This window comes from Mytilus trossulus, chromosome 4 (assembly GCF_036588685.1).
Source record: "Mytilus trossulus isolate FHL-02 chromosome 4, PNRI_Mtr1.1.1.hap1, whole genome shotgun sequence".
Classification (NCBI taxonomy): Eukaryota; Metazoa; Mollusca; class Bivalvia; order Mytilida; family Mytilidae; genus Mytilus; species Mytilus trossulus.
The window spans coordinates 35,171,561-35,186,392 of record NC_086376.1 but is presented as its reverse complement, the minus strand read 5'-3'; the positions used below and the strand labels follow the sequence as shown (position 1 = coordinate 35,186,392).

General features: G+C 30.9%; 1 protein-coding gene across 1 annotated transcript; it reads right to left on the bottom strand.

Annotated features, from left to right (window-relative positions):
- Window positions 1–443: 443 nt before the first annotated feature.
- Window positions 444–14,064, bottom strand: LOC134713877 (uncharacterized). Its single transcript, XM_063575163.1, has 13 exons — window positions 13,992–14,064; window positions 13,456–13,679; window positions 12,161–12,253; window positions 11,113–11,199; window positions 10,646–10,750; window positions 8,984–9,170; window positions 7,444–7,587; window positions 6,726–6,811; window positions 5,037–5,107; window positions 4,081–4,259; window positions 3,032–3,161; window positions 2,473–2,546; window positions 444–1,515 (listed from the first exon to the last, which is right to left on the bottom strand). The coding sequence occupies exons 1-13, from the start codon at window positions 14,014–14,016 to the stop codon at window positions 1,511–1,513; spliced, it is 1,410 nt and encodes a 469-aa protein (XP_063431233.1). The 5' UTR covers window positions 14,017–14,064; the 3' UTR covers window positions 444–1,510.
- Between the last annotated feature and the right edge of the window lie 768 nt (window positions 14,065–14,832).

Here is a 14,832-nt window from a genome sequence, read left to right as displayed (position 1 = left end):
TACCCATCCGCAAAGTTTTCACTCTAATCCGTAGACGACATTTATCAATTTACAATTCAGATCATCGTTACTTCTGGTAAAATATGACTTCTTGGTTAAATAGCTAGTGAATTCAGCATCTGTTATTGAAATTCACAAGTTTTGCAGCCTTTGGTCTCACGTTTCGAAATCAGGGTAAATATTTACAAATTTTCAACTTTAGGGATCAAGATACGACATATGAAGAATTTTCAAAAGTATAAAATTGATTAAAAAAAGGACGTTACAATATTATAAGCTTGCGTCGCTAATATCATGACGATAAATATGTAGCTGACCACACAATTTAAAGTTCATAAGAGTTTCATTAACAGTTATCGCTATCAAGTTGACTAATAACATTTCGACATTTGTTTGAATGTTTAATAGATCAAATATGTGTACAACTCACCAAACAAAAATATTTTCCTCAGTTAGAGATTAAGAAAGAGAAAATTATTTCTTATACCATTCTCATGATTTATCATATATTAAGAACAAATACAGCAATTTTGTATATCTAATAAAGGTTATTTTTTCCATTCTGTATCACCTACCCTGTATCGCATGGCTAAACCCGTATCGCATACCTGGTGTGACTTCATAATTAAAGTAACGTCAACGTTTGCTCTATGACGGCCAGTATTTTCTAGCATAGGAAACAATGAATTCCCCCAAAAGATAAGATTTAGAAATATCTGAAGTACTAGTTTTATAAGGGTTTATTTGGTTATAATTTTCCCAAAAATTCGTTTTCATTACCTGATAAATCAAACACAAATTCAAAATTTTTACGATTCTAATTTGGTTACAATAGATTGCAAACTTTTCGGGAAATATTTTTCTTGCTGTTCACCTCGTCAAAAAATAAAAATAATAATGAGTAATATCATTGCTAAATAAACTATAAAACTTTAAAAATTTCTACATCTAATGATATTTATTCGATTAATATTAATTAGTATAGTTGAAAAAAAAGGACAGTATCGTTAGTGTATAGCATTTTAATACAGGGTCTAACGTGTATTGAGAATGTAATAAGGTCATAGGGGACATTACAATGTGGATATTAAACAAATAAGGAAGTATATATATAAAAAAAACCAAGTCAGCTGGGAAAATAAAGAAACATCATAATGGTCTTTTCTAGCTTATTATTTCAGACGATTAAGAAAAGGATATCCCAAGAATCTGATTCTATTGAAATATATGATAAACAGAATATTACATGGCAAAATCCGTATCGCATGCTGTATCACCACTCGACCAATATCAGCCCTCGATACCTTTGGCCCTCGGGACTGATATTGGTTTGTCGTGGTGATACAGCATGCGATACGGATTTTGCAATGCATTATTCTATATTTATCATTTTACGGATAACACTATATACAACATTATACAAGTGACATCATAACTTTGGTTTATAAGAAAAATTATAAAAATTAACGTTCAATTCTCTGTCGACGTGTGTCTTTTACTATCTTCCAGCTTAATCTAAAATGAAATAATATTTGTTTATTATTCAACAAATTGTATAACAGTTAATTTTATATGTATTCTTTGAATTCCATCAAGTAAACAAACTTCAAACAGCGAGATTGCTATAAAAAATATTTACTCCAACGGGAAATTTGTCGTTTGATGGACCATTGTAAATTTGTCTGTCTCGTAACTCAATTGCTTTTTGACTACCATAAAGGGGACGTTAAGCTAGCTATAACACACGGAAGTGTTCGGAGTTTCAATTTTGCCATTTTACCATTTCGTTTTGAATTGTTCTCGTAGTTCAAGATCAGTATTTGTGTGATTTTAATTATTAGATCTTCAGATACTGCAACCTACGTTAGTCTGTGAATAAACATATCTTTCTTTTGCCAATCGTATCTTTTTGAATGAGTGTGGATGGTGCAAAAGTAGATACGGAAGCTCAGTCTGTCCGACGCATTAGCTCTCGCTCAACATTGAGTAATTATTTCCCTTTAAATGATCAAACGAAAAATCACACAAGTTATAATGTAAATTAGCCTTGTTATTTTGAACTGGGGATTTTTGTATGCGCAGTCTGCAGTACTCGAAAATAGAACATCATACAGAATTCAGCTTGGTAGAACTGATGACCCTGTCGAGCTTATAATGAACAACATTACAACAAGGCCATCCATACAACAGTTTATAGTTTTACCAGGTAAATCAATGTTTTACAATGCGGACTGGCTTGAAAAGCCCGTGACTTGCATGGTCATGTATTTTTCTTATCCCAGGCATAGATTACCTTAGCCGTATTTGGCACAACTTTTTGGAATTTTGGATCCTCAATGCTCGTCAACTTTGTACATGTTTGATTATATATGAATATTTTGATTTGAGCGTCACTGATGAGTCTTATTAGGACGAAACGCGCGTCTGGCGTACTAAATTATAATCCTGGTACCTTTGATAAATATTACAAACCTTTTCTGCGGATGGATTTTTCTGTCTTATTACTTGGATTCTCTTGAATCATTCTTTGAAAATATATTTGATATCTGGAATGCATTTTTATAAGTAAATAAATTTAAGTCTGAAACGGAAACGGTCATTCTAATCTTAACATCTTCTAAAATGTCAGAATAATATATTATATGGTCATGTTCTGTTCTGCAGTCAATTATAGTGATCATCAATGGTAACTACAATTCTATCTATACTGTTCACTAGCATTCAATTGAGTATTTTTCAATATTATTTTTTAGAAAATTTAGTAAAATGTGTATGGATACAGGTACAAACCAAGTTCTGAATAATGTAATCTGGTAATAGTAGACATTTCTTCCTCTTTCGGCGTATGTAATATCACCCTATTGAAATTGTGACATTTCGGCAGTATTTACATCCATGTCTCCCTGTCAATTAATTCATTTCAAATTGTTTTCTTGAACTTTTTAACGTTGTACTAAATTTATGTCCTACTTTAAAATTATATTTGAAAGTATTTGAGAGAACAGATTTTTTTTAATGGCCGCAAACTTACGTTGTTCGATCCATTTCGATGATTGTTTTTCCTGTCTTTTTTCTCTGATAAGCCTTTTCAATCTTTACATTGATATCATTCGGATACCTTTTCCACTCGGAGCCCTGTTCATATTCCCAAATGGCACTCACTTTTTAAAAGCAATACATTCAAAGTAATAAGATTATATAATAAAACACATGTTTCCATTTAACTAGACTAATCATACAATGTCGCCCCCCCCCCCCAAAAAAAAACCCCAAAAAAAACAACAACACGAAAACATTGCCACGCGTCCAAGAAGACAGATATATAGAACATAACGAAAGTAGAATGATATCAAATGAATTGATGATTAATGAAAAAGTAAATACGTTTTGTAGACATCAATCAACGACAGAAACTGTTTGACAGGCTCGTTGCTTTGGATTAACATTTAAAAAAATTGATACAGTGCTATATCCTCATTCTATATCTTAGAAACATATTTTTACTGCGCACCATTATGTTATACTATAAATATCAATATAAAATCGTTCAACTCATATAATGAAATGTTATCACAAAAACCTACAAAATAACAAACGACACGAAGTACCGGTTTAAATGATGAATTTAACAGTTGTTTTTTAGCTTGTTCAATTGGTTGATAACAATAAATTTCGTCAGTTGTTCATTTCAATTGATATGAGAATTACATATTTTGTTATCTTTTTAAGATAACTTGTTTTTACCCCAAAAAAATAAAAAATAACAGTTTAAAATTTAATTAAAACTAAATAGAGCGTGTTGTTCGAGAATTAAATATCAATATGAAAACGTTCAATAATTAACTATCATCGTAATTAGTCAGACGATTAAGAAATGAAATAATAAATACTAGCATATCTGATAAATGCAGGACAAGAAGTTTTGATGATAGAATATGAACACAAAGTTCAATTATGTAACTATATATGTACATTGTAATCAACACTTGACTATAACATTAATGTTTGTACATATAAGAACAAAGAATTAAAATTTCGAAGATCGGCATGCGAGATCTTTTACTTTTAAAGCATCATTACCTGTTGAATCAGAATAAATTGGAATAACGTAGTCATTTGGTTCTGGTGTGGTCTTGTCTCCGGTTGTTCGGAAGCTTGTTCGAAATGATGCATCTTCTGATTCACTGTCCGAGGTGGGTTTACTTTTATATTCAGATCGGTGTTCGTTCACTTTACCCCTACTCCTAACAGGTGCACCACTTAAAAGAAAAGTCAATATCTAAAATTTTACGTTATTCTTAAATGTGAAGGTATTTCACATAATGCGTTGAACTAATCTTACTGCAGATCTATTCTAACTTGAGTTCCAGTTCATTTGTTTGAATAGATACTACACCAAGGAAACATTCGGAGAAGAATAAACAACACTTACATAAAAACTGTAAAAGACACCACTTACACGTAAATGAAGTAACGAGGGTAAAACACAATTGTTAGGCTTTGATCTAAGTGTGACGTGATACTGGTTGAAATCTGTTACATATTGCTTTAATTCAATTTTGCAGTAATCACAAGGAGTAGTTCATTTAGAACTGAATAAAAAAAAACAGCTAATGAATAAAATATAAAAATGTACGTGATTATGTTTGCACTCTCTTGTTCACTACACGATAATGTGATTAATTTAACTATTCATTACTTTTTCCACTAAAAATCTATATTATAAAAATATGAACCGTTTACTTGTCCATTCGTTTTTGATGCGTTTTGTTATTTGATTTTGCCATGTGATTATGGACTTTCCGAATTGATTTTCCTCTAAGTTCAGTATTTTTGTGATTTTATTTTTTACATTTTGATTTTTGTTTTTAGTTGAACAATAAGGAAAAAGACTGAGTACTCCGAGAACTTGTTAAGGCTCAGGATAAATTCGAATATCACGATCAAGGCCATCCATCTGCTAATATCCAACAAATCTGTTGCTTTCAAGAATTATTTCTTTAACAAAAGTTTCATTTAGATATGTTGATACTCACTGTACTTTAACTTCAAAGCGTCCATTATATCCCATCTTATATAGCCCTGTTCTTTTAGAATCCCATCTCACCTGAAATAGAAGAATAGTGTATCAATTTGAACATGAAATCTAATTTTGATTAATGCACTTGTTGAAAGTGTTTTGCAGCTCTTAATTTCAAATTTGACATAAATTATTTTGACTCTTTCGTTTTTGATCATTTTGGTTTTTGATAATAATAAGAAAGAAAATAACAAGGAGGCAGTACAAAATCATACTTAAAATGAATCATTCTATTTATTTAAATATCCTGTTACGCACAGTTCTCGTTTTCTATAAGTTGCGAAATGAATTTATTGATTCGGTTTTAAAGATATCACAAAATGGAAAATATTTCTCAACTAAGATGATCGTTAATATTTAAAAAGTCTATCCCATTGACTCGACTTTGACAAGTGTATGGCAGGTTTTGAAGTATGGATTTATGGAATCAATCATTGTATGAAAGTATTGAAACAGATACCAAATTCCAAGATAATCCAAAGAGAAGTCCATAAATAAAGGCAACAGTAGTATACTGCTGTTCAAAACTCGAAAATCTATGGACAAAAAAACAAAATTGGGGTAACAAACTAAAACGGAGGGAAACGCATTAAATATAAGAGGAGAACAACGACACAACATCAAAATGTAACACACACTGAAACGGACTAAGCATTAGAAAAAATCCGACGAGAATAACAAGTATAACATCAAAACCAAAGACATGAATTTGGGATAGATAAGTACCGTAACACGTGACGTCTAATAGTAATGCGAATTCACACTCAGTAAAAACACATAAAACACATAAAACACAACAAAATCAAAAGCTATATAAACCATTGCAACGAATGGGAAAGAACTGTCATATTCCTGACTATTTGCAAACATTTAACATTCAAATTGTTGGGTTTATTCTTGTTTGAAAGCTTGCTTTACCTCACACTTGTATGACAGTTGTTATATGTCTTTTGCATTTACATTGGCATATAGGTTGTTGAATAACTATAACCAAATCGCATGACAAAAAAAAGAGGATCCAGCAACCAAAAATGTGTAAACATACAACACAAAATTGCTTCACAACTGTCAAACAATTAAAACGAAAATAAAATTATCTGAAAAAAAGTTTGTTATTGATAGTATATAAAGGATAGTAAAACGTAACGGCATATTCACTAAAAAGTACAAATTGATAAGAATATGAATAAAGGTTACATATAATGAAAGTAATGCTTTACACATAGATTTATATATTATCCCAAAATCAAAAATCACGCACGATGAAATTAATATTATACATTGATATTACACTGATGGATGAACTCATCATACATACAAGGATAGAAATTTTATATATGCACCAGACGCACGTTTCGTCTACAAAGACTTATCAGTGACGCTGTAAGTATATCTATTTTTATAAAGGCCAAATAAATTACAAAATTGATAAGCATTGGTGACCAAACATTCCTATGAGTTTTGCCAAATATAACTAAGGTAATCTTTTCCAGCGGTAGGAAGGCTTTCGTATTTCAAAAATTTAATGTTCTGTAATTATTTTATTTATAATTACGACCATATCAATGATAATTCATTTTAACACAGAAGTGTTGACTACTGGTGTGGGCTGCCAAATATACAAGTTAGAGTTATGCAGACTCACCACAACCTTTCCTTCTGGTCTCACGTCTAAAACAGTCCCTAAACTTCCAACCCCACCATCTTTATCACCAAATCTCCAATCCTGTCCTATGATATAACAAATTGTGACATAACGTTTTACTTATTCGTTATATGTATAAAATTGTAGGGTAGAAAAACACATATAACTACAAATGATATTCGATGGTAAGATATAATTTTTGTCTTTTAACCGTTAAGCATTCATGAAAAATAAGTTAAAATGCACGGTAAAATGGTAACTGTGATGATCTTTCCCTCGAATTTGTTTAATTTCTATCAATTGTGTACATCATGAGGAAACGAAGATTCTCCAATGGAGATTTCAAGATTAATCACGTCTGTACCACTATGCATGAAACATATAAAAGGGGTAAAAAATGGAAGGATCCAGTTTGTAAAATATCAAAGTGACAAGCACGCTTTAAGTATTTTAAAAACTGCAGATATGAATTCATGCAGACCTTTAATCCCATTTCATAAGCTATACTTTGGCAAAGATTCTTGTCGCAACCTTGTTATTTTAGCAGGATCTTGAACAATGCCCAGAGCAAGTGAAACCTGGAAAAACTATAATACATACATAAGTATCGACATTACTTTTTATTGTTACAAATTTGAATGTGTAAGAGCGTTGAATTTTATATCAACTGAAATTAGACGATTTTTATTTTTATTTTTTGTATTTACTATGTTCGTACCTCTAACAACTCTGCAACCAACAGCAATCATCTCATCAACCAGTACTTTAGGTTCATCTACCTTTCTCAGACTAAATGTACAAGTTTCGTCACATTGCATGTAGATATTGGTATCACCATTATCCCACTGAACTTTGACTATACCTTAAAGTAAGACAAATCATTCGATTGTTGTTCATTGTTTTACACTGATATATAGGACTTGGCTAAATGCCAAGATGAAATACTTTATTTCTTATGCAGCAAACATATTGCAATCTGATTGGTTAATTACCCTGGTATAAATAACACCCCACCCTGGTTCACCCCGAGATAAATAAAATTTTGCCAAACAACATTAAAAATAAAATTTTGACCAAATCAAAGAGAAAAAAATTAATAAAAAAAATAAAATAATAGAAATGAAAATAAAAGAGAAGAAAAATTGATGACAAAAATTTCTAAAAAAGTTAAAAAAATTAAAAAAAAATCCAGAAAAATCAAAAGAACACAAAACATTTCTATTTTTTTCGAAAATTTAAGATAAAAGTCTCTGACAATGCGCAGCATCATGAACTTTGAAAAAAATGGTACGCTGTAAATTTTTCATTACCATTTTCAATTATACATTCTGGTTTTAAAATGAGTAAAGGGATTGTTGATACGAAATAAATTCGTTATCTTGGTATAATCAGGGGGGTACGGAATTTTACACCGTTGTTGAAAATTCATACACCCATTTGGCTGCGCCCCAAGGTGTATAAATTTTCTACAACGGTGTAAAATTCTGTACACCCCTGATTTCACCAAGATAACTAATATTATGTCACTAAATAGCAATTAATATCTATCATTCATTTATAATAAACGATGGTCTAGGGGTATCGATTATGGGTACTGACGTTGTGTATCATCTGAATAGTGTGTTGTAGTATTTTTTATCTGGCTTTGTGAATATAATTTTTACTGTCTAGTCCCTTTTTACTCATATCCATTTGACGTGGCTCTGATATTATATATTCCATCATTGTGTTATTGTGTTATGGAAATATTTTTGTATTCTTGTCTTTTTGCTAATGTGCTTTATCAAAATGTTCTTTCCTGTTTCTATATAACATATGACGTTGCTCTGTACTTATACAATCCATCATTGTCTTATTGTGCCATAGTAAAATTTCTATTCTTGTCTTTCATTTTACTACTTGGCTTTGTCTTAAATTTTTTTCATTGTTTGTGTTTATTTGTTACATATTTGTTTGGTTTTATAGTGATAAGGGTTATAACACAATGATCCATACATATTCCATATTTCTCTGATGGAGAGAATCAGATTGGTAAGCATACCACATCTTCTTTTTAATACATACACTTATGATCAAAAGATTTATGTACTTTGTTGTAATCGATTTGCATTTTCATTTGTTAACTTTATTAGTGTGAAATGTGTAAGGGTATTATATATTACATGGATTTCAATATTATATTTTCAAAATCATGAAAAATATCAATGATGAATTCTTGCTACAGAAAATTAATTTAGGTATGAATGTTATTTGCGCACCATGCGATTCTTGTCCAATGACGGTTCCAGCCAAATGATTATCCTGATTACCAAACCTCCAGTCCGGTCCACGCCGTACTCTATCACCAAGTTGTAAAGACCGACATGTTAATTCAGTATATTTACCCCGTCTCTTCTCTACGCTTAATGGATTTACAAATTCAAGCACCATATCGAGGCAGTCGTTCTATGTCGATGCAAGAATGAATGACAGTAAATTTAATTAAAAATAAATTTTAAAGATCTGAAATTGTTGTTTGTACTTTCCTAGACTGTTAAGTATTTTACATAATCGTTTTGAATGTCCTATGAAGTAAACATTTCAAACGACCTGTCAACTTTCCACGATTCTGTTATAAGTTCCATAATTCAATTACAAAGATTACTGTAGAATACAAAAAATATAACAACAAAGTAACCGTATAATCAATGGGTTAAATACTTTAATAACCTGTAAATGACATTTATACAATATTTGTTTTGGGACTGTGACCAATGTTTGTAAAGAACATTATATAAGACGGTATTCACTTTCTAAATTGTATGTATAATTACTGGCATTAATAAACGCATTATTGTTTTATTCGATTAAAACTACTTTCCTGTATTTCTTTGAATACGCTTAACATGCTTAACGTGTCGCAATTTTGTATTTGCAATAGATTTGACAAACCAAATAAAAAAAGAGATGTTTTAATTATCAAATTCAAACTATACCAGACATTCATATACCAAGTTGTTTATTGTTGCACGCAACTAACTGAATAATTAGCAGTTGATTTTTTTAAAGATTAAACTGTTTTGCAGATTGTTACAGAGTGCAAGGGTGTAAGGGATCATTTGACCTAACAAATTGAAGTATTTAGAACATATATAGTTTTCTTGTGCAAACTATCCTCCTCTTTCGGATGCATTTAAGTAGCCGACTCCGGGCCAAAAATATGACTTTTGATATCATTTTTTACTTCAACTAAAAAAAAAAGTTGTTAAAATTGATCTTTTCGTAAAAGAAAAATATATTTAGTATTTAGACTATTTTGTTTAAGCCAAAATGTACTTCCAAAGTCAGGAACCTATAATTCAGTGGTTGTCGTTTGTTGATGTGTTACATATTTGTTTTTCGTTTCATTTCTTGTTCATAATTTGGCCGATAGTTTTCACGTTTGAATTGTTATACATTTGTCATTTCTGGTCCTTTTAAAGCTGAATGTGTGTTATGGGCTTTGCTAATTGTTGAAGGCCGCACGGTGAGATATCGTTATTTATTTCTGTGTCATTTGGTTTATTGTGGAGAGTTGTCTCATTGAAATCATACCACGTATTCTGTTTTTATATATTGTCCTTGAATTTGCTTAAACAATTAAAGATTAAAGCGCTCCATAATAAACTATTTAGAAATCAAAGAGTTTAATTCTTTTAATGGAGTTTACTTCTAAACGGTCGCATTTAAGAACACGACTGTTATCATTGATGAGAATGTGGCATTTATATGTACAAGGACATATATGTGCAATTCGGGAATCACCTGGTTTTTATGAAGTAAGAACTTAAAGTATGATATAAGTGAAGTTTTCACCTGAATAATGCAGTGAAAAGTTTGCTGTGTTGCAATTTTTAACACATCTCACTAAAACTGTTTGAAATCAACCAATATTAACTTACATAGGGATCATCAGAACCAGATTCTTCTTTTATTTGTTGCTTTATTGACTCTTTACTTTGGTCGGCTGAATACACAATATTGGATGCTATTCTGGCAGCAATCATCTGCAAGAAAGAAATAAAAAAAAACTGTCTGTGCATCCAATAACATAAAACAAAAAATAACAAAAAGTCAGAAAGAATAGTTCACAGAGAGGAGACTGATACCAAAGGGAGAATATCACAACTCAAAAGTCATCTGACACCTGTTGTGTTGATGTAATCACGACTCGCAGTCAAAAGATTCAAACCGATAACTTCATATACTTACCGCAATTAACTCTTGGACATTTACATGTAGATCATTGGAGGCAGCGAAAAGTAATATCAATGTTGTCAACATAGAAAGGTTAACTTTGTTTTATTGGTATATCTTTGTAAAGTATTGCTTCATACATCTTAGTTTTTTATTGCAATACAAGACGTACCATTACTTTAGTCATCTGTAATAAACGATGCATTTCTCTGGTGTCTAATATTTTCCCATTCGTTTCATTCACTATACGTTCCAATATCTAAAAAAAATAGTCATCCATATTTGTGAAGACCTTCATACCTCAATATATAGTTAGTAATTTAATTTGTAAATATGTTTTGACATTTGCTTCTTGTTATGTTCAATATATCTAACCTTGAAATCATGCGCTTTATAGTAAGGACGTTGCAATTTGTAGAAAATTAGTTTTGAAGTGTACTCCTGATGTGTTCATACTTTATTTGCAGGTAGATTACAGTTGCAAAGAATCGAGAAATAATAACACATGTCTTTCAAAAAAGCATATACATGTATACCAAAAACATAAAAACGGAATATGTAATTCTAAATTATTCTGCACCTATATTTACCTCATTAAATTGTTATGTATAAGACTGGGGGAGAGATCCTGATCCCGATATCCGGGGCTTTAAAAAAACAAAATCCTGAGGTCCCAAATTTAAATAAATTTAAAACCCGACATCACGAAATTCGAAAAATGAGTTCCCGTATCCCGAAAGGGTCTATACCGAAATCCCGAGCTTAAAAAGACCCGATAAAGGTCCCACCCCCTCAAGACTGTGTATGGTGTATCCTTTAAAACATAAAACACACCAATAGACTCGAAAAAGGGAAAAGGGTTTTACTGTAGTCTTTTCATCTGAAAGTAAGACATCACAGTGCAATCCTCAATACGAAGGAATAACTCACGTCTAAATGCAAATGTATGACTTCCCCTACCATATGCTGTGCAGAGATTTTTGGTTGATCACAATATACCTGTGCGTTAAATGTGAATATCTAAAATAAGGAGATTTGATATGACTGCAAATGAAACAACTTTCCAAAGTTAAAATAAAGTGCAAGTACTTTCTGATATGCGTGTGCATTACAATATTTCCCCAATTGCAACAAATTTTCTAGACAAATAGGATAAAACTTTTTGTTTTCATATGTTAAGTTATTTTTCTTATGGTTGTGGATGTATTTTGATCGTTGACCGCATTCTTCTGATTTTTCCCAATTTGAACATAAAAGACTTTGGTTTGTAATCTAACTATTGAATGAACAACTGATTCTACTCCTGCGTGGTTCTAAAACAAAAAAAGATGGTTAATTAATTTATTTATAATTAAATTATAAAACAATATTACCTGAATTATTCTCTTTTATTTTCGAATTATTTCTTTTAAGATAAGAAAATAAGAAAAAACCAGGCTGATACATTAAATAAAATTTCATTAATCTTGAAATAAATAATGCTGCAATTTTTTTTTTAGTTTGTGGCCTGAAATATAGAAATTAATAATGCGGGTGGTTTACGAATAACGGCCACTACAAAAGGGATGATTTTAATTTTCCAATTGTATACTCTACATTTTTGAACAGCCGAATGCCTGTAGCATCTGATTATTGATTTCAATACAAAAGGGGAAGTTAGTTATACATTAATAAAACGAACAAGCTAAAAGAAAAATAATGTAAAGACTTCTAAATGGCAAGATACTTCTACACTATATAGGTTTCTATAGAATATGTGTGTATCGTTATCGTTTCGAGTCCAGAAAACAAGTTATGACAAAAAACAAATATTAACCAAGTTCCTGTCACAATTTGGCGTGATTCATAGTACAAAAGTTTTGAATCTCAACTCTCATCAATTGTCAATCTTCACCAGTAGATTAACGAAGCCTAATTGAAAAAAAAGTGCGATACTCAGGTAGAAAATTGTTACATGTACAAAGGGTAACACAAGTGGATTTAAAATGAACCAGAAATTATATTAAATTATAAAAGTATGTCATGTTGCTCCTCATTAACTGTTTCGCAACAAATTGTGTTGTGTACTGTTGTTTCTTCTAGTGAGTTGTTTGTCTGTTTGTCTGTTTGTCTGCTTTTATTTGCAATATTTTGTCCTTTGTTCGACTTATCATTTCGATTGCCTCCTGAGTGTATTCTCCCTTCAGCTATATATCAATGACAAATAATGTACCACATTTAATGTATGTGTTATTTGTAACATATTTGTGTTAAATCACGTTGAAATAAGCTATGCATTCAGTCCCAATTGTGGAACCGTCAATCGTTGAAATATACGAAATTCGTTTATGCCATAAACTTAATGCTACTTTTCGATTTCTATCTTTTGATACAACACCAACGCTTTTTAAATTTTGCCATTTATTTGGCTTTCTATTCTTTATGTATTCTTTGGATATACAATTGTGATCAACAAATTGAGAAGAACAGAAATAAAAACATAATGCCCCTGAATTGGTCATAAAATAAATCGTACAAATATTTCGATTCCTTCAAGTGAAGATCCCAAACTTATACCGGTACTCGAGAGAGACAGTGTAATACTGCCATTGGCATTATCAAGCATTGATTTCAAATCAATTCCTCCTTTCGTAAGGGGGAAAGGAGATGAAGAAGAGGATGTGTTTCCTTCCGATCCACTATCAGTAAATATAATTATATGTCCTTGAAGTGGAAAATCTCCAATGTTTCCAAACGGACCTACAATCAACAAAAACGTTATTTCATAAATACAGTTATACCTTCAATATTTTTAAACTGACAGTTTATTTTAACGTTCATATGTTATATTAAATTTAAATCAATTGACAATAAGTTTTCCTACTTTAAAAAATCGAGCAAACAGTTGGCAGAGACAGTCACCACATTTCTATCAAATTGTAAATTTAAATTTTATGAAAAAAAAACAAATGCAAAAGATAATGGTAGAATATGCGACTGTTGTATTTAAAACCATGTTTTACTTTTCCTTGAGTTACGGAGTACATTCCTTGTTGTTTATTCTAAATATACCTGTTATTACGCCAGCCTCACCCATCAGCAGCCCTCCAATCGCAGGGGCATCACCACATGGCTCAAGCTTATCTGTTGAATAAATAATTGTTTTTTTTATGAACAAATTTTTAACTATTTTTACGTTAAATATATCCCCATGATATTCTACCTAGAACAGTAACATGTGAGCTAGATGAACTATAAAAATAGCATAAAACAATATGTATAAAACAGTTAGCATAGCTATTAGAAATACAAGGAATTTGTCGAAGTAAATGTCAAAGAATATGCTCGACTCCAAAAATTACATAGAAACCTAAAATATAGGTGTATATCGAATATCTTACACCATATAGAATAATTTTAATAAGAGTTAATAATTAAGGATGATAAAGAATTTCTATTCGTACCTTTCTTGCCATACAATGTGTACAAACTTTAGCGCATGTAGAAAATAATTCATCTCACCATCAAAACTAAAAATCTTCCCTTTTTCTGTTTGATGATGGTCCATACTGGATATTAAATACCATTGTGTTTTTGTCAGGGCAGTTTATCACAGTGTAAACAGTTGTAAATGTACTACCAGAATAAGTTAAATATTGTGTTTGTTAATAAAACAAGCACAAATAGGATGTAATAATTAAATCATTTATATCATAATGGACTGAGGGATCAACATATTTACTTATAGATCTCAAAATAAGGTCCAGGTCAGAAGTACACTCATGAACAAGTTGGTTTTTCCCGCCAAATACTGCTAAACCAATATTCTCTTCCAGACCAGTTGTTACCCAAACTTGTTTTACACCTTGAGAAGAAATAAACATGAATATTACTCAATACTGTCAAGTTATGC